This window comes from Phasianus colchicus, chromosome 2 (assembly GCF_987193195.1).
Source record: "Phasianus colchicus chromosome 2, bPhaCol1.hap1.1, whole genome shotgun sequence".
Classification (NCBI taxonomy): Eukaryota; Metazoa; Chordata; class Aves; order Galliformes; family Phasianidae; genus Phasianus; species Phasianus colchicus.
Window position 1 is genome coordinate 22,698,067 of NC_143437.1, and position 19,922 is coordinate 22,717,988.

At 41.3% G+C, this 19,922-nt stretch overlaps 1 protein-coding gene across 3 annotated transcripts; it reads right to left on the reverse strand.

The window, feature by feature from the left end:
- Nucleotides 1-376: 376 nt before the first annotated feature.
- On the reverse strand, nt 377-19,890 carry UTP25 (UTP25 small subunit processome component). Of its 3 annotated transcripts, none has more exons than XM_090135115.1 (13): nt 15,193-19,890; nt 14,299-14,338; nt 13,163-13,412; nt 12,075-12,287; nt 9,918-10,006; nt 8,312-8,722; nt 7,663-7,882; nt 5,437-5,639; nt 3,684-3,866; nt 3,172-3,284; nt 2,516-2,761; nt 1,447-1,733; nt 377-839 (listed from the first exon to the last, which is right to left on the reverse strand). In XM_090135115.1, the coding sequence occupies exons 1-12, from the start codon at nt 15,291-15,293 to the stop codon at nt 1,487-1,489; spliced, it is 2,316 nt and encodes a 771-aa protein (XP_089991241.1). In that variant the 5' UTR covers nt 15,294-19,890; the 3' UTR covers nt 377-839; nt 1,447-1,486. The 3 variants fall into 3 exon arrangements, with proteins under 3 accessions (XP_089991241.1, XP_089991240.1, XP_031451036.2); XM_090135114.1 differs by having other exon boundaries at nt 377-905; XM_031595176.2 differs by having other exon boundaries at nt 377-1,733.
- Between the last annotated feature and the right edge of the window lie 32 nt (nt 19,891-19,922).

The window sequence follows — 19,922 nt, forward strand, 5'->3', positions numbered from 1 at the left end:
CTCTACAATCAAGCTGGGCAATAGCCGAGCTGTGGGAACATCACAGCATAAGGGTAGGAAGAAGCACTTGGGAATGGCTACTCCTTTAAACCAGTGCAAAGACAGAGGCCCCTGTACCAACAAACCCCAGTCTGCAGGCATTGGCTCCTGGCAGAACTTCTAGCCTTGCCTTAAAGATTCCCTACAAAGCATATGAATTTGTGCTAGGGAAGAACAACTTCTTGCATGAGCATTCCAAGGACAATCTCACATAAAATGTGTGACTGCATCAAAGAGCACCTTCAGAAGGCAGTAAGGAGGTTATTTCTTTGTTAGTTTGGTAATCAGTGAATTAGCACTGGTAATCAACATAAAATATGTACAATTTGCCCACACATTTCAAATTTCAAAGCATACTGCTCTTTGGAACAAAGCAGATAAGCAACAAAAATCATGAGGGTCTCCAACTACAATTTGGCCTTACTTCGAAGACATTGCCTTGCTGTTAGCTTCAGTGGAGGCAGAGAACTCCTCACTAAGGTTTTGGAATGCAACTCTTGCTGTTTCTTTAAACAGTCGCTGCGCTGCACCAACTTATCTCCCTAAGTAGCTATGCCATTTTAGCTTCCTTGGAGGTCAGTTACTCATCAGACTAAGCACATCCGGAGTAGGAAGAAAATGCCTTAATCCTGTTTTGTGTGCCTGCTTTTATACACACATCCACAATTCTCCCACACGCAACAGGAATCCTCATTTGCTGCTCTGGCTGCCCTTGCTGCACGGCTGCAGATGTCCACGAGGAGGATTTGGCTTTGGCTCTTCCTTCTTGTGTGTTACAGTGGAGGTACTTCACAGAAATCCTGAATTAAAAGGTAAAGCAAGAAACCACGTGGATTTATTTGCACATCTGCTGAATGATTTCAGGACTTCAATTAATGACGTTAAGTTCACAGTCTCTGAGAAATACAGGAATCAAGAATGCGAAAAAAACTAGCTAAAATTAAGTGCCTATGCATTTACCTGAGGGAATTTATTTTACATTAGTGTGATTATTAAAAAAAAAAGAGGCAGCACCATAACACTTCCCTGGTATGCACAACCACTGGTCTATAAAATAGCATTGCCCTTCATACCCAGGCACAATTTTTTATTTAGATTAAAGGAAAAAGTTTCCTTTAATAACGGAAGAAGAGTTTGCTCTACCATAAAATGAAATGAAGCAATTCAATCGAGGGGTGTTTATCAAAACACCAATCTTTACTGACCAGTGATTTTTTCAATACATAACAACCCTTGATTTCCTTTATATACAGAAGAAACCTTGCAATCCATGCTTTCTTAAAGGACAGCCTCTGTTTCTTGTTGGACAGAAACTTGAATGCAAAAAGTAATACTCTATGAACAGAATACTTAGCAAAAGTGACTAAAAAGTTTAAAACGCTTTTTAGAAGTAACATCAAAAGATACATTAGGAGTAAAATCCAGGTCCATCCAATCATCTTGCCACTTATTCATTTTCTCCTGTAACAAAGAGGTGCACATTTTTCTTGGACTGTAGCATTTGAGCAGTGCGATCTATGCCAACCACTGCAGCCAATTTCTGAGCATCGTACTTGGAGTAGAGCACAGTGCACGTCCAAGTAGCATCCACTCCACTGTCAGTGGCCTTCATCATGTTACACAACTCACTGTAGAAGTGGGAGTAAGTTGGTAATTCGTAGAAAATGAGGTTCCGAATGCCTTTTATGGTGTACCTGTAGCAGGAAGGGAGAAGAGTAAGTTTGTTGTCAATTTTTATGATGTGCACATTTTAAAACAGCAATCCTATCTCAGTTTATCCATTTCGGTGCCGTGGCTCAACTCTGCAAACCCTGCATCTTGGACTAAACTTGTCACAGATGTGGAATTAAGGGAGGTCTAAAGCTACCAGGCATCATGACTTCCTCTGAAGTACCAGCCACTATCAATTTCTGCAGCATTCAGCCTCTTTTGCTAAGATCTTAAGTGAAGCCTGATCATTTTGGCTTCATATTCAAGTTTCACATCCATGAAACTTTCTATTTGCCTCAACATCTTCAACTAACAGAAGAAAAAAAATGTTCAATCAGGAACTTCCAAACAGCTCCTGTTAGGATGCAGCATATTTTCCAGGTGGCCTCAGCATGCTATACTGCCTTATCGAACTAATTATACATCCTTTCCCAGAATTTTATGTAGTTACTGTGGCACAGATGAATATCAGTAAAGGGCACAATTAATCCAATTTCACAGGATACATAATTCTGTCCTGACATCAGTGGACTTGGCAGCACTTACCTCCTGAATACAGTGCCATGTATACAAAGCATTCAGAGCTCTGCAAGGGAACTATGGCAATATGCAAAAGTTTTAAATTAAATTTTTTTTAAGAAAAAAAAGAAGTCCTCAGCGAGATCCAATAGGTTCAAAAAGCAGTGAAGCCCACCTGTGAATAAGGCCGCTGTACTTTCAGAACAGTACATATGCAACTCAGAGGAAAACTCAGCCCACAATTTACCTTTTGTAGAAGTGGAAGCGCTCGGTGAGCAGTAAGAACTGTTTCTCTCCCTTGAGGAAGAACCGCCTCGCTCTGCAGATGCCGGCCTTTTTAGCATATTCACAAATGTGAGTAAAATTCAGCTCCTCTTTCTTGAAATAATTTCGAAGTCGCACATAGTCAAAATATGATGGAACATAAATGAGCGTGTGTGACATGATGGCATCGCGGTACTCAGGCAAAACCTTGTCGATGAAAAACTGAAACCTAAGTTAAGAAAACGTGTATGTTTTAATCAGAATAACACCTGTCTTTCATGACCTCAGACAGGAATATCGTCAGACACAACAGACTACTGAAGGTTTTAACTATACATTTCCTTCTTTAACTTAGGATTTCTACACTGGTAGAAGATACAGGGTCAAGGCTTCACCAGTTCTACACAGATATCACAGAGATTGGTATTGTTTTCCTATGTTTCATTATCCACTGCCTGCGGCAAGGAGAAATTTAGCATTCCACTGACTCTGTGCAGGGCCTAGCCCACACCAGAAGACTAATGAAGACTTCTACTGCAAAATCCCACTGGCTCTATGTTCTGTAGGAAGCAGTACACTCCACTAAATCTGAAATTGCAGTCACGTGGGCATAGCAAAATAGTCTGGAACACAGAGTACCTCGTATCTATTACAGAAGTTAAATTTTCAGCTTCTATCCTCCGGAAAACGTGAGGGAGCTGGACCACAACATGGCTAATGGAGCCGATCAGCGGCACGTTGCGGACAGCCACCTGTGGGAACAAAGCAGGATGGTTTGAGGAAGCAGCATCTCAAAGGCAGCCCCTCTCCAGGCAGCCTTCTGCCAACAGCACACACCTGCAAGCTGTGCTAAAGGCTTACATATAACTTACATACATCAAATTAAGAGAAAACAAAACCTGACTACCACCTTGAAACAAAAGAATCAAATAAGCATTGCTGCAAAAAGAGCAGCTCTCTAAGCCTTTGGCACAGTATTAGAGATCATCATGCAGCATTGTGGAGATCCAGACAGAAACATTTAGGGTAATAGAAATTACTGCCACACAGATGCTTCTACAACTGAATTATGGAATTTTTCCACGCTGGCTTCTCTGTTCCTCTCCCCCTTCACTATGCTAGAGATGGCCTTAGCTCTGACATGAACTCACCTGCCCCATGTAATTGAAGCAGTGTTTGTTGAAGATAGCATTAATCTGGGGATCTTGAAGAGCACTGAACAGCAGCGTCTGGCGGTAGTACTTGGACCAGTTATTGAGGTTTGGCATTCGCACTCGGGAAAAGTCTACCCCATGGGAATCCAAAGGCAGCAGGTTAATGTGCTTCATCAGGTGCTACACAGAGACAGAAACATACTGTTGCAGACTGACATAATTCCACTGCAATAATAATTGTGACTGCAAAGAGCATTAACTATAGCAAGAAAGTGGACAAAGAAGAGCAAGATAAGACAGAACGTAACAGCAGTGATCACCCAAGACACAGCTGCCTGGGATTTATTGACCCCATCAAGACTAATTTACCTAATTTCATTCCACAGGACTCAAAACTGCCATCTCCTCAGTCATCAGTAACAGCAGCCTTTGCTTCTAATCCTCTCCCATGGGGGAAGACTAATGGATTTGTTTGTATATATTGACATCAGCAGGTCCAAGGTTTCTGAGCTAGAAGCAGCTGAACTGCTGTTCCCACTGCACGCAGGGGCAGCCTGGATGCAAGTCAAGAAGCCCACCTGATTTTGGCCTCACTGAACAATGCCTAGGACTGGTACCGCTGTTGCTGCACTGCAGACAGATGCGCTCAAACAAACAAACAAAAAAAAAAGGAAAATGGGCTACGGGACATTCCAGGAGCATCATGTAGGCTCATAAGCCTTTCCCAGGACTTCCCAGGAAATAGGACACTTCTGGGCTCATTTAAAACATACAGTAACACCAGGCTGCCAAAATGATAGGCTCAGATTCCTCAAAGGTGTTTCTGTATGACATGCACAAACAACAACAACCCCAAACTTTCAAGCTTGAAAACTTCTATTAACCTACAGCCATAAAATGTGGTTATTACCGCGTACTGTCGGCAATCCTAAAGCTTTACTCATTATACATGCAGGATAAATCTGTTTCACTTAGGGCATGACTAATGCTTGGCATCTCTACTGTCGATGGCAACAAGCACCAGTGCCCACTGCTTTCTGGAGGAACCTCAGTGAGGTGGGATAAATTCCTCACACAGCTTTGATCTGAGACACTGTGCAGTCAGACAACTGGCAGATTTTCTCCCAGAGGTGATTAAAAGAACCATCACCACCTGCAAAATAATTATAGCTGTCTAAAAAAAAAAAAAAAAAAGCAACCCTCCCTAACCCCCACGAAAAAAGAAAAAAGCCAGTCAAAGAAAAAAAAAACAAAAAAAAAAACAACCCCACAACCAAACTATGATGAAATACAACAGTAAAGCACAAAATCATAGAATCATAGAATGGCCTGGGTTGAAAAGCATCTCAACGATCACCTAGTTCCAATCTCCCTGCTATGTGCAAGGTCACCAACCACCAAATCAGGCTGCCCAGAGCCACATCCAGCCTGGTCTTGAATGCTTCCAGGGATGGGGCATCCACAACCTCCCTATGCAACCTATTCCAGTGTGTTACCATCCTCTGTGTGAAAAACTTCCACCTTATATCCAAATTCTAAGATTTACAGAGAACAGGTACCGAATACTACCAAACTGCAGGAAAATTACTTATAGTAAAAGGAAATAAATACTGGTGGATGAAAGGAAAGGAAATAAATGTCTAGAATAAAGTCAGTAAAAAATAGCAAAACTATTCATTCTTAAAAATAATAAATATTGTAATTAGATGAACAAGACACAATGCAACACAAACAAATACGGAGACCATACCAGAACATGTTCCCAGTTCTGCATTAGGTAAATGTCTGCCTGATCAATTATGAGCATTTCTATGGACGACAGAAAATCAAAGTCTCTCTTCTTCTCTCCCTCTGTGCCAATAATAGTCCTCATACCCAGGGGAGAGGCAATGATGATGTCTGATGAATAAAATGGTGCATACAATCTCATGCTCTTTTGAAGAATCGCAACCCCTGTCAGAACACAAATAGCATTTCTTAGTCAAGGTTAAGGATCAACCATTTTCTTCCAGAAGACTCTGTAACAGTAACACCCTACATTTCTTCTCCCTTAGCACATGCTTGTGATTATAGCAGGACAAAACCAATCTGGCTGAAACTTCTTTTCCCTGACAATGTGCTTATCCACCCTTCCTCCATTTCATAAGCCTTTGGCAGATTTTCATTGTTACAACTCTTTCAGCAGTTCTTTCTTTTCCCAGCTTTTTCATAGCTTGCATGACATTATTGAGCCAAAACACATTTCTCTTGATTTACTGCTAAAATAAAAAAAAAAGAGGAGGAAAGAGAGGCTAAAAAGATGAAAAAAAGCAGAAGTAGAAATGATTAACTACTCCTTTCACCCTCACCTCTTGGCTTTGGTCCGCGTCATTATCTACTATAGTAACAGTTATTTCAATCTGTCATGAAAGATTTAGCGTGGATCTCCTGAGTGCTGATTGCTTTCATTCACAGGGTCACAGGAGATGCTACTAAAACACCAAGGACAAGGTTGATCATGTTACAAAGGCAGAAAGCATAGCCAGACCTGCACTTCTGCCAGGGAAGGTGCTACCTGGCTTCTTAAGGCACACACTGCAGTGTCAACTAGCTTATGCATCACCTCTGATGATAAAGAGAGGAAAAACAAAGAAGCAAAGGAGGAGATTGTTATTACCTATAACTATACGGACCCACAGTTTTCTGATTTTAAAATCTCGATTTGGACCACATTCAAACCACCCAGTACAGGCTGTCCAACACAGGTGTCTCTTCAGCTTATTGCACTGTTTGCCTGAAGCCAGCTACTACAAGCACAGCTGAAGGCACATCAAGAATTTCACACAGGCACCCATAGGGACACATCCTGCTGGCTATTTTAACCCAATAATAAAATAATAAATAAAAAAAAGGTTAAATTTCCAGGAAGACAGCACTTATCTCAAAACATGTTGGCATATAAACATTTTAGAAATTCTAAATATATTTTGTTTAAAAACATGAAAGGGTGGTTTTAGTAAGGCATAACAAAAGTGCCCTAAATTAGATCTTAGAGCTGAAGTAACAGGACGCAAAGCACATTAGGAAGGAATAATTATGCTGCTCCTATGATTTGCTTCTGCAAGTAACAGCACCCAAAGTTTCTTCAAGCATTTCTTCACACCTAATAAATGGATCAAGGAGACTGCACTATAGGAGAGGACTGAAAGGCAAATTATTTTGCTACAAAACGTAAGATGCTCTCAGCAAGACAGATATTCACTGGGGAAGCATGAAAGACTGAGTGGGAATGACTTGCATCTTCCACTCTATCATTAAACCTCTTGGGATGCAAATTTATCTTTCAAGGGACAATAATTTCAAGAACCTCTTACCTGTCAAGTTAAGTCAGAAAAAAACTCATTGTGGCAGCTCCAGGAACCAAGCTAATTCTTTGCACACTGAGTTACTAAAACAGCTTGAAATTACTACGAAATAGTCTTAAATTTGCTGTTTGTCCAACAGTCCTGATTCCTGGCCATTCCTTAGCAGTCATGAAAACCATGGGCAATACAGCAGAAAACTGCTTTGCTCAGTACTGAGCTTGAATTTTGTTGCCACTGTTACTGACTTCAAGATACACCATGAATATGCTAACTTGACCTGATGTTTTTTGTTTTTGTTTTTTAAGTAACATGGGTGATTTTGCTGCATAATCAAGATTACCCTCTTTTAAACGAGGTGTGGGCAACCCTGCCACAATAAAGCAATCACTGCATTTTAAGGGACTCTGAACCTGGAGTGAAAATGTTTACTTTTATATTTTCTCTTCCTTCTTTTATGGCAAAGAATGGAATATTTTCAGAAATATTTATTCATGATGCCACTGCAGACATAGGGCTCTGAGGTATTTATGCTAAGTCTCACCAGCCCTGATGGCTCCCAGACATCAAGGAAGAACCTATTAGATTACCCCTCACTTCTTTATATGCTGAAGTCACGTTCTGTAGGTCATTACCAATTCTGAAATGATCATCAATGTTGCCAGCGAAGATGGCCTCATAATCTTCAGGTCTTTTCAGGTTGGGGGGCTTCTCATCTGGGTCAGAGCCAAATTCCCCTTTGAAGCGCTTTTTATTACTTACATCTATTTTTCTTTTCTCATTCACTTCAAGAAGACTGATGAAAATGTGCACAATTCGCAAAGCGCATTCCCGGAAGGGCACTATCATCAGCACCTGCACAGATCAACAGTTACAACAGAACAACCCAGAAAACACAAATATCCACAGTTAAGAATGTTAAGTAATTGTTTTGTCTTTGAAGTGCCCACACTTGTGTCTCCCGGCAATCAAAACAAGCATCAGCTTTGAAACCATTCGGCAGACAGTTGGCACAAGAGACAGGCTAGTCCAAGTTGAATCTACCTGATTATCAACCAGTGAGTGCTGTGGATTAATGACAGAGCAATGATACTTTGGACTGTGTGGCAGAAAAGCCTTATAACAGATGTCTTCCAGGCACAATCAAGAGATGTGGAAAGGCACATTGAACATATCATGTAACAGCAGCAACAGAAATACCTCCCAGTAAACTACCAGGACATTTACAGAGCTTGACCAGACCCCCAAAGCGTGCAGGGAATCGCATTACTGAAGTGCTCTCACCTTAGGTCTGGTGAGCCCCTGATCCCTGTAGTCATCACTGTCAGTCCCTGGCTTTTGGTCTCGTTTTTTGGCATTGTTGCTGAGCACCTGGGCATTTGCTTTCAGAATGTGGTTCAAGGCATGTAAGCAGTAAACATGCCGGATTTCTTCTCCATTTGTTAAAGCATTTCTCTCCGGATAGAACAAGTCCCTGTAGGTATTCATAATACAGAAGAGCTCTCTTTGTAATGGGGTAAAAGAGGAATCACTTGGTTTGCTTGCTGAGGACAGGAAATGTTTATTCACTTTTGGCCAAGTGGATTCTAAAGGCTTGTGAAGATAAAGCTGTTTCATATTGAATTCTTTGTCTAGTTTTAAAGTTGTATGCTTCTCCAAAGTGGATGAAAAAGTGAGCTGACCCAGCCTTGGCCACTGAAGGAAAAAAAAGCGAACAGAAGAGTCAAATGTACCAGATCTAGTATAGCGTAACATCACCACAGCTTGTTTAATCAATGTCATAAAATTTCAGCAATTATCTTCTCAGAATACAAGCTGAAACCTTTTTTTTTCAATATGCAGTCTCTGAGCATCTAACTTCAGCTCACCAGGGCTGGATGTATTTGCAGTGATATGGCTACAACTCTCACCATTTTGCAGATAAGAAAACTGATATCGTTTCTGCCAGTGCTGGAGTCCAACTACATTTACAAATCAGTCACACCTCTGCACTGATTTTATGGGCAAAACCTTCCAGTGTAATAAGAAAAAACTCTTGCTTTTAAATCTCCTGTCACACAAGTCCCATTCTATTTCTGTAATGTGGCTGCATCAAATTAAGCAAAGGTATGCCATACAATGCTTTAGGTGGCACTGGCATTTCTGACCACCATATTTAAAACAAAAAACAAAAAACAAAAAAAAAAGAAAGAAAGAGAGAGAGAGAGAGAAAAGGGAAAAAAAAATATCCCAGCTAGCTCTCTGACTGTATAATCATTGGGTATCTTCCAAGGAATGTCACCCAGCATATGGGTGACCAGAATGTGAGGCAATGCTCCAAAACAAAATCAGATATGAAAAAGTTACAAAGCAAAAGTTTATCTAAAAAGAATATTTTAAAAAACAGCATTGTTTCAAATAATGAGGTGGATTTTTTCTCCCCACATATTACTGCCAGCATTAACAGAAGTACTGAATTCCTCTTTAGCTGCTTTGCAAGCGTGTACAAAGACAGAACGATCTTGAAACAAGAACACTGCTGAGACTTTCCATGGCCACCCCAGGAGCTCAGTTGCAGTGCACTTCTCTGGCACCCTGCTGCTACCACCCTGAGATCTGCCCTGCTTCCACCCGTGCCAAGAGTAGCACCAAACCTTCGATCTCAGGACTACAAAGCAAAAAGCTCTGATTTGCAGATGCGTCACCATATGCTGACATAACAGCAGACTTGATACCCCAACTCTTGCTCAGCATTAAGCAAAGAAGAAACACTTCAGCAGCAATAGTGACAAAACCTTGACAACTCCAGAGCCAATACCTAATAAAGATTATGAAACTACTTCACTCGTATACAAAGATATTTTTATCCCAGCATCTTGAAGAACTCTGGCTTACTACAGAACAACGTTACCTTGCTTTGACTTGAAGTTTTAGAAAGCGTAGATATTTTTTCTACTTCTTTTTCTTCAAGTTCTTTGTTCATGTGCTGCTTAAACGGATCTGTTTTAAAACAGATAACAAAATCCTGAGAACTATCGTAGTTAATAGCAGAATCAAAAGTTTCAGAACAGATTTGCAAGTGATATGGACAGTTTTTCTACTGGCCAACACTGCAGCTCAAACTAGCTATTTCAAAGCACTGGGAGACAAGAGAAAGGATGTCAAATTCTCTCTACAAAAACGGAACAGATTTGACAGATTGCCTAAAGAAGAATTTTAAAAATAAAAAAAGAATGTGGGGAAAGAAAAAGCACTTACTAAAGTACTCAAAGTTTAAATCACAAAACAAATGTTGGGCAGGAAAGCACTGTGCAGTAGAAAAGATCGGCAATTATCTGCCTCAAGCTCTGATAAACATCAGTTAGCACTTCCACTCCTAGCAGGTGAAGTGGGATGTCAATAGTAAAAATCTAAGCAAGCTTACTGTCCTCAATTTGTGGTTCTGCTGAGGGCTTTGCATTGCTGGGCAGTGACATGAGCACAGTTAGTGATAAAGCAGAGAAAGATAAGATCAGGGGAAAGGTAGCAAGAATTGCCAAAAGGAAGCAAAAATCACAATTCATCTAATCAGCAATTCTTTTTGGAAAGGAAAGAGATGAGGAACTGTAAAATCATAATATATTCAGAGCTTGGTATGCACAATTAACACGTGAAGCTTATTTTGAAAACCAAACCCTTATGTTGCTTGCAGCACTGTAACACTCACTGCCTAACGAAGAGCAATGAGAGGACACTAATGACTGCCAAAGGATAGCTAATCCACATAAAATTATCCAGCAGAAGTCCAGACATTTGCTAATCTCGACACTTGAAAATACCTTCCCAGTAATACACATGAATAGGGTATCATTCACTCTTCAGTAAATTTTACTGATTTCAGCAGTTGTAAAATAAAGTCAAGGAATGATATGAAGCAGGGTCACTGACCCTAGAGGTGTTCAAGGAATGTCTGGATGTTGTGTTGAGGGACATGATTTAGTGAGAATTATCGGTGATCGGTGGATGGTTGGACAGGGTGATCCTGTGGGTCTTTTCCAACCCTGGTGATTCTGTGATTCTATGATTTTCAGCAATTCTAGTGACCCCAAGGATTCATTTTCTGCTGTCTTAGGTGATTCATCTTCCATAATCAGTTATAAAGCCACTTCTCTAAGAATCCACTGAAAAGTAGTGCATCATATATAGGTTGAACAAAGCTTTAGGATACTCAGCATGCAGTTGGAGAGCGCTGGCTCTCATTAAAATGCAATGCCAACAGCCTAAGCAATATCCTCGTGGTAACAAGAATGAGCTGTTTCTTCTATCACATGGCCCTTTGATGCTTCCACACATTCCGTGTATCAACCAGGCTGCCTCCCAGATCTAATGTCAGCTGCTGCTCTAAGATGACAAGCCAGCATCACTAGGGATGCTACATACGTATTCCTCTCTCTCAAACTACACCATCTGATATTAAAACCACAGAGCATAAAATATGAATAGGAGCTCTGCAAGTGCCAACATGCGGCATATCACTGAAAGATCACACACCCGTGTGCATAGCTATTTGTATTACACATGGTGGGAAGACTCCAACGCTGGAGCTCAGATTTCACCCATCAGTGCACTGCAACACAGGCATGTTGGGCTACACCCTTACAAGATACCATACAGACCCTCTATTGATGCCTCTCTGATCCTGGTGTAGTCAGACTCCTATCCACATGCTTCAAAACCCAGAGAACCCCAAGCAGTTGTCTAAATTATAAACTGCCATTAAAACAAAAGAACAAGATAACATCCTCTATGTATATTTCTAATTTCCACTAGTTTGGGCTTTAACCAGTTACAGCAGAAACCATGCACAAATCCCTGTCCGTATGAGCTACAGGAAACAAACAGTTCAGCTGTATGCATGCGTTAACTTTAAATGCCCCTTATGTAACAGACTCACACGTGGGCAACACAATAAAAAGCGTAGCCAAAGAACTTGGCAGCTATATAGCATCTCATTAGAGAGTTAGATAATTTATGTGTTTACAGATACTCAAAAGGCAGATCACCAATGAACAATAATACTACGTTTTACCTTCTGAAAAGGCTTGTGAAGAACTGCTCTCTCTCTTGTCTGCATCGCAGTCTCCGCTCTCCTCTTCCATGAAATTGGTTTCCAAGCTAAACTCAGCTTCATGTTTCACATCAGTAAACTCCTCAATTGCTCCATGATTCGGGTCACAGGAAGTTTCCACTCCATCAGCCTGCTCCTGGCCAAGTGCCTGTTCTGGTGGGTCTTTAGCTGTGACTTGTTAAAGAAAGAAGCATGTTATATTCTCCTGGAAAAGCTACTACCAATATCCACTTCTGGCTGCCTATGTCAAACATTTTTAAGTTACACTTTTTCCTTCAAAAATCTTATGCAAAAAAATAAAAATAGGCCTTCTGCTTTACCTTTTTTGTTTTTTTTAATTATTATTTTTAAAAGTTACCATTGTCTAATATGCCAAAAGTTAAGTAATATAAAACACAGTTTCCCTGAGAAAATTTAAAGAAAATATGTTGGCCCGGCATGTGGCAGGGGGATTGGAGATTCATGATCCTTGAGGTCCCTTCCAACCCTGGCAATTCTGTGATTCTGTGATATTCAGAGAATAAAAGCTTTAGCTTCCAAAGAATCCTAACAACTGAGAAAATGAAGTCGACTCCTCCCTCCCAGAATTTCCTTGGGAACTTCATGAATGAGGATGCTTCCTCATACAGGAGGTTTCCTTAAAATTTAAACACTCTTTCCTCTGCTGTGAGGCAAATCTTTCTCCTTGCTTAGCAGCAGCAGCCAAGCCAGATGCTGTGCGAGAGAACAGCTTGCGTCTCCCAGCGAGTGGGTGAGAACCCCTGGTATGCTGCTCCATGTGGATTCCTCCTGTGCTGCCACACAAACAACATCTGAGGAAGAAGCAGCAGGCTGGCTGCTGGGAAATGAGCACAGCTACCCTTTGCCCTGCTAAATACTCCAGCAGCTGCTGCTCACACTCAAGAAGTGGCAATGGAACAACAGAGCCTTCCAGGCAGAAGAGCACCCAGCCAACCAGCCTGTCTCCACCAGGATCAGGGCTAAAAGCAGACACTATTCAAACTTGCTAACTTAAACAATAATTACCAAAGCACAGTAAAAGAAACTACCTTCTTCTTGCTCTTGTACATCATTCTGCTCTTCTTCACCTCCAACAGTTTCTTTGGGCTCCTGGGACCCTTCACTGTCCAGTTCTGTCTCACTCTCCCCAGATTCTTCTGATTCACTTTCATCTTCCTCCTCCTCACTCTCAGACTCAGGAGATGCCTTCAGGGTAGCCAGAAGTTTGTGATAGACAGAGACTTGTTCCACCTCAGTCTCTGAATCACTTTCCGCACTTGATTTATCAGAATTGTCAGACTAGATGTGAAAACAATAACAACAGCAGCAGTCTATTAGACAGCAAGCAAACACCCTCAGCTCCAGATCCCATACTACACTTTCTTCTTCCCTTTCTACCCCTATGCAGATGCAATGAGATTTCCCCCAAATCTCCATTGTATGTGAACAGCTATATTGAACATTTCCACATAGATTCTGAAAGGATCTTGGCAGACTTAGGTTCTGGTGCTTTGTTCTGGTGATTTGACTCAGAGCATCACAAAATTGGTTTCTTTCAGCCTTGGAGAACAAATCTGTTCTCGTGACAAACAGGCCTTTGATTTTCCTACAAAAACCACATGTAGAAGAGCATACATACTGAAAATGCTTTTGGCTTTCAAAAAGAGAAATGGAATAACCTTCAGCTGACCAAAATCCACCAAGGAATGGTCAGGTCTAGCTCAGCATCTAAAGCTCTAAGCTTCAAACAAGTCAGAATCCAAAAGTCAGGTCTCTCCCAGCCCTAACTGAAAGAAAACTGAGCACTGTAATTTGAAGACAGCATCAACATTTCTTCATTCAGCAGAGAACAAGACATTTCATTTCCTAACTGAAACACCACTGTGTATTAATAAAATAACTTAAAGCATGTCTTACCTTTTGCCATGGCTAAGTAATATTAAAAAACAAACAAGCAAGAATAGCAATATTGTATCCCGTTTCTTCTGCTGTCTCTTGGTATTGCAGTTACAAGTTTGACACTACACAGAACAACTTGGAATCACAAAGAAATCATTCATTTTTTCCTCCTAAAAGCAGGTTTTCTAAAAGGCACAACTGAATCTTCCTGAACAAGAAAGGCATAGTGTTCCACTTCACTGAACTATACGACAGGTAAAGTGAGGAAGAAATAAAAATATATTACCAGTTCACATATTTGAGTTGCTTCTGGTCTTCCAGAAACCCTGAAAAAAATCACCAAAATATCTTGCTGTCAATGATATCATGCACAGGATAAACACAGATGAAGAAGGGAAGAAACTGTTGAGCCTTAGAGCAGTTGCAAGAAAGCTTAAAGCCAGAGCATCAAACAATTCTCCTTCAGGAAACAGAGTCAGGGCTCACCATGACAGGCTACTCTCAGCCTGTGTGTGCAGCCCAGGTGTATGTGATCATGAAGAGAAACATTTTAAAGCATTTCTGGCTTTAATCAGAATACCAAGTGTTAAAAAGAACCTGAGCACAACGGCATAAATACTGGGAAAAGTCCTCTGAAAGTGCCGAGCTTCCTGCAGGACACCAGAACCTAGCAGGACTTGCAACGAAATCCCTTCCTCTCCTCATAGGGGGCCAGGCCAGATCTGAGCTACGTGAAGGAGGCCTGCAGGGCTCACAGAGGCTGAGCAGGGCGAGAGGACTCGCTGGAACTGGCAAAGCAGCAGACTATCTCAGAACAACGTGCGTTTACGTCCGTAAGCCGGACTCAGGGCACCCAGCTGTAACTGTTAGCTGGAGGAAAAGACGGAGCCGCGCGGCAGCTGAGGGCAGGGTCGGGCAGGAGCAGCAGCTCCCTCTGAGGCCTCACCCCGAGCGCAGGCATCGATCCCGCCCGCAGCATTCAGAAGGCAGCTCGTACAGCAGCCAGCCAGACGGGAGCCCGCCGTGGCACTACCACTGCCCGCGGAGCGGGGAAGGCAGACACGTGCTACGGGAAAAGCGCATCAATTCACCGGCGCTGGGGACTCTGCCAACACGCCAATCTAACCCAACCCTTCCGAAAAGGCGCACGGCCTGGGCTCGGGACACAGGGCCCGCTCACCGGTCGCACACGGGGTGCTGCTCCCCGAACTGCCGCAGGTGTTTCCTCTGCCGCTTGCTCAGGCCGCGCGCCAGCTCCCTCCCGCCGCGCCGCTTCCCCATGCCGGCAGCGCCGCGCTTTACGGCACGGCCGTCAGGGGCGGCTGTCGCAAAGCCGCGTGGCGGCGCGCTGCGGGCGGCTGCCCCGCTCTCCTAAGGGCCGCGTGCGCGTTTCCAGCACGCGCGTAGCAGGAGATCCGTTCCGGGACGCTGCCGGCTTTCTTTAACGAGGAGAGCTGCTCCCGTGAATATACTGTATATATTTTTATTGAAATAAATGTATCGTTCAGTCTCTTATGCAAGTGTAAGTAAACTTTAAATAGTTTTGCAGTAAGTTACTTAGGCAGCGCAAGTTAAACCACAGATGGTAGAATTTTAATTCCCCTTTATTTCATATACTCCACTTTGCTGTATATATTGAAAATGCAGACTGCTTAAGATACAAATCCCAAGTAACTCAGAAGGCAAGGCAGTTCATTTCTTCCTTCAGCCCAGCCCATGCTCGCCTATGCTGCTGTTTTCCACCCCATACATCACTCCCACAATACCTGGCACTTCCTGATGCACTCCTGTTTTTTTCCTTACACAAAGAAAGGCAGTATCTTGGTGTTATCTTGACGTGCTATTTCACATAAACGCAGAGATTAAAAGGGAAATACCTGTGAAGATCTAAAAACAGAGCTGTGACAGAACCTTCTGCTTTCCTAATTACTGGTGATCAATACAGTAATGCTTGACAGCTGCTTCGTATTTTATGAAATAAAATATACAGCACAAAAACCACCCAAACTTTCTATTCTTCACAGGCACCATAATGAAGCTGAAAGTTCTTTGCACACAAATGGTCACTGAATCAGAGTATGCCGTTTCAGCAGGTCAGTTCAGTTGAGGGACTTACAGGATGATATATGGTATTTTCAATTCACACAACAGGTTCTGGATTATATACACGGAACATTCTAAAAACAACAGAGCGAATTTTACATTCCAAATAACTAAATATTGGTGCTGGTGCTGTTTGGTTTAAAGGGGTTGTTTTTCTTCACTGTACTTGCATTGCCCTGACAGTTAAAAATTAATTGGATGAGGTATGTAAGCGCTGGTGGGCGGGTTCTACAAACCTGAAAAGGCAAAACATCTGTTTATAAAATTGTTTACATAATATATTGGTCCGTATATTTTGACACCCACAGGAGGCTGGCAGCTGTTAGTGAAAAAGCACTTGCTTCAGGAAATCCACCTCTAACTTAACTTACCAATGATTCTGATGACTGAACGGACTTGAAGACTTATCTACCTACAGTGCCAGCATTAACCCAGTCCTATTCAGACTGAAACGGCCTTACTGACAGCATGCTGAAGTTCTCTGTCATATTAGGAACTTCTTTCATGATACATCTCTTCGTACTTACTACAACTGTTTGGGGCTCTGGAACAGCTTTATACTGGCATCTGTTTTCTGATCTATGGAAATTCATTTGCTCATATTGGCAGAAAATGCTAGAAATCTGCCTAAACAAGCTTCAAGATGGTTGTAAAGTAGTATTCTGACAGCAAGGAACTTTTACAAACACTGCTGCTTTCTTTCTGTTAAAGCAATGGTTTGAGTTGTCTGCCTTAGTTTTCAAAGTATGGGTGAACTTCAAATATTTGTTCACTGTGTAACTGCCTGCATTCTTGAGCATTTTCAGTTCTCTTATTTTAAAGTGCTCAGTGAGAGTATACTAGCAGGCTGGAATTTAATAGATACGTGCAAAGGGTCAGAACTATCTTCAAATGCCACAGGGCATAAGGAAACCTGAATTCTGAACTGGGCAGCGAGAAAGCAAAAGTTTGAAGGTTTATTGTTTTATTGCTGCCTAAGTTCATAAATAGTAAGACTATATAGAGAGACAGAAGAAAAAAAAAATAGCTTATACATGTTAAAATCTGGCCCTCTGAATGACTGACCTGGGTTAATATTTGTTTGTTAGATAGGGCTAATGAAGTATCAGCCAGAGGTGAGAGCAGCAGTATTAATAATCTGTGTCCAGGCTACAGGGTGAAACTGAGGGCTACAGCATATTGAAAGTTGAGCTTTCTACTGAATGTTATCAAGACTTTTCATCTTAGTTTCCTTTACAAAAAGGGTACTGATTTTGAACTGATGCTAAGGATTCTGTTTAGTTCCATGTCAGAAAACCACTAAGAGGAGGAAGTATCAGTTGATACACATAGCAATACTGACAGTGCCTCGACTGTTTCAGACTCAGTCTGGAGTTCTCAAAAGGTAGGAATACTTTGTTGAGATGCACAGAAAATCCCATGAAGGGTATGTTGCCTTTACTTCAGGGCATGAAATCAGTGATCCTGGTGATTTTGTTCTGTGAATGCAAAAATTACAAATCTGCCTGCATGTCATTTAAGCTTTGGAGGTCTAAATTAAAAGAAAACAATGCTCGAATACTGTTGTTTATAAGTAATGTGAAGCATTGCATTTTCTTACTTCCTCTAAAATGTGTACTAAAAGAACAGGAAAAGAAGTAAAGAATCAAAAGGGTTACTGACAGTGTGGTTAATCCAAAGATCTTAAGTGAGGATCAGGAACTTGCTGTGAAAGTCAGAAGCCACATCAGTAGATGAAAAAAGATGATCAGAAAATACCGCAGTTATTGTGTTATGCAAAGGCACAACCATAAATAAAGGTGTTGCTATGCCTGAGGAAATCCCTAAATATGGAGGGAAGACTACAGCAGGTAACAAAGGATTACAGTCTCAAAAAGAAAAAAGCTTTGTGCAGGGAAAAATAAGGATGAGAAGTATGGCCTACAAAGCAGTTCTGTTAAATACTGGTCTGTAACAATCAGACTCTGCACAGGTAATTCTGCTTTCTCAGGGTGGAGGTAATCTGTGACAACTGCTAAGTACAGTTCTGTCAATGCTGCTGAGGTCCAGAGATTGTTTTAAAGGTAGACTGGCTTCCCCCAGTATACGGTGAGGCTGCAGGCAAAAAATTCTCCACTAATAACACCTTTCCAAGGATAAAGTATGCCTTCCTGCCTGGCGGCTGCTTATATGGGTTAATATTTTCCACAGCTGCTACCTAAGTCTGATCCTATTAAGGTCTGATAACTAAAACTGTCAGCCAACTGAAAAGCCACACTGACTGGCCATTTAATCAGAAACTGAAGGCCCAGAATAGAACACCAAAGACAATAAAAGACAACCCTTTAACCTTACTGATCGTCGAACTAAGAGGTAGAAGACTTAGTATTGAGCACAAGCGCATTTTGATACTATATACAGCTGGGATTTGGCAGGTGGCTTATGCAAAACTAAGACATGGCAAATTTGAAGAAAACATCACACAGAATTGAAAGCAGCTCTTCCTCTCTGAAGCATCAGTTTTATTTAACCAGGCCAGCACATAGTTTCTTCCTTACTGTTATATAATATCTGATATGATTTTAAGAAATGCTATATTATACTAGAAAAAGGAACAGCTTGAAATTGTGGAAAGCAAATACTTTCAAGGGATAACCAGGCAGTATATCCTCTCCTAAGGGATTTGATTAACCACATTTTTTTGCTTTCTGGGCATACTGCAGAAGATGCTCAGGCAGCTTCCCTTCTGTCACAAACGATACCAGTTTTACTGACTCTTCTAAAACAACTTTGGGCCTCTCTACAACTAGAAAACATACCTGATCTTCAAGCACAAGCTTGGTTTCTCATCTTTCAGCTATTTCCCATTAAGATTCTGCACTCCTGTCTGATAACAACACTAAGCTTCTTTTCTTTTGTGAATGTGACTTTGAGTACTGTCAGCAAGTATGGTCCAGGCTCTTTGGCTGTTTGGTCAAGGGTATTCCTTACGTAAATTATTTTAACAGCAATTAAATTACAGCCAAAGTAGATTTCTACAGCTCTGTCCTACCTGCTAACCTAGTAAAACCAAAGTGCTTAATGCAGTCTGAAGTCACTGATTGTTTTGCACTAGCAGCATCTCTTTCGATTCAGAGTGAAGTAACCTTCAAGTTAGCTGAGCACCCTTTTGCTATCTGTACTCTTTTTTCTCCCTCTAAGCATAACCTGTGTCCAGCTAGACTAGGTTTATTGAATAACCAATCCACCACTTTAGAAAAAGGCTGTACCTTTCCCTGCAGTGAAATAAGGCATTTAATGCACCATTTGTCCTATGTACAACGACACTTTCTAGTATCCATTTACTTTGCAACATGGTCCTACAGCTACTTCATAAAATTAGAGACTTACAACTGTAGAAAGCTCGTATTTGTACTGGAGTCAATGCATTCTCCTTTTAGCAAACAGTTAATAATACTGGAAATGAGGCTATTGGAACTATAAGAGCACAGAAAAATCTCACTATATCTCAGTGTTCCTTAAGACTGCATTTTCTGACATACTATATGTTAATACACAAGCTGTATATGCAACTGGGATTTACTTATTTCAAAGCACCACTAACAAAAAAATGTCTAACAGTCTGGCATCCTTTACCTTAAACTTCACACTAAAGCAAGCAGTATCTTCTATGAATTTCAGAATTCAGAAGCCACTCAGTGTCAAATGGGGATCTAGGTTATTTATAAATATGTTTTAACCTTCTAAAAACATTACAGATGATCACAGTTTTTGATCACAGCGTGCAGTCAAGCTTCTTCACTTCATAGATGTTTAGTTAGTCTAAAA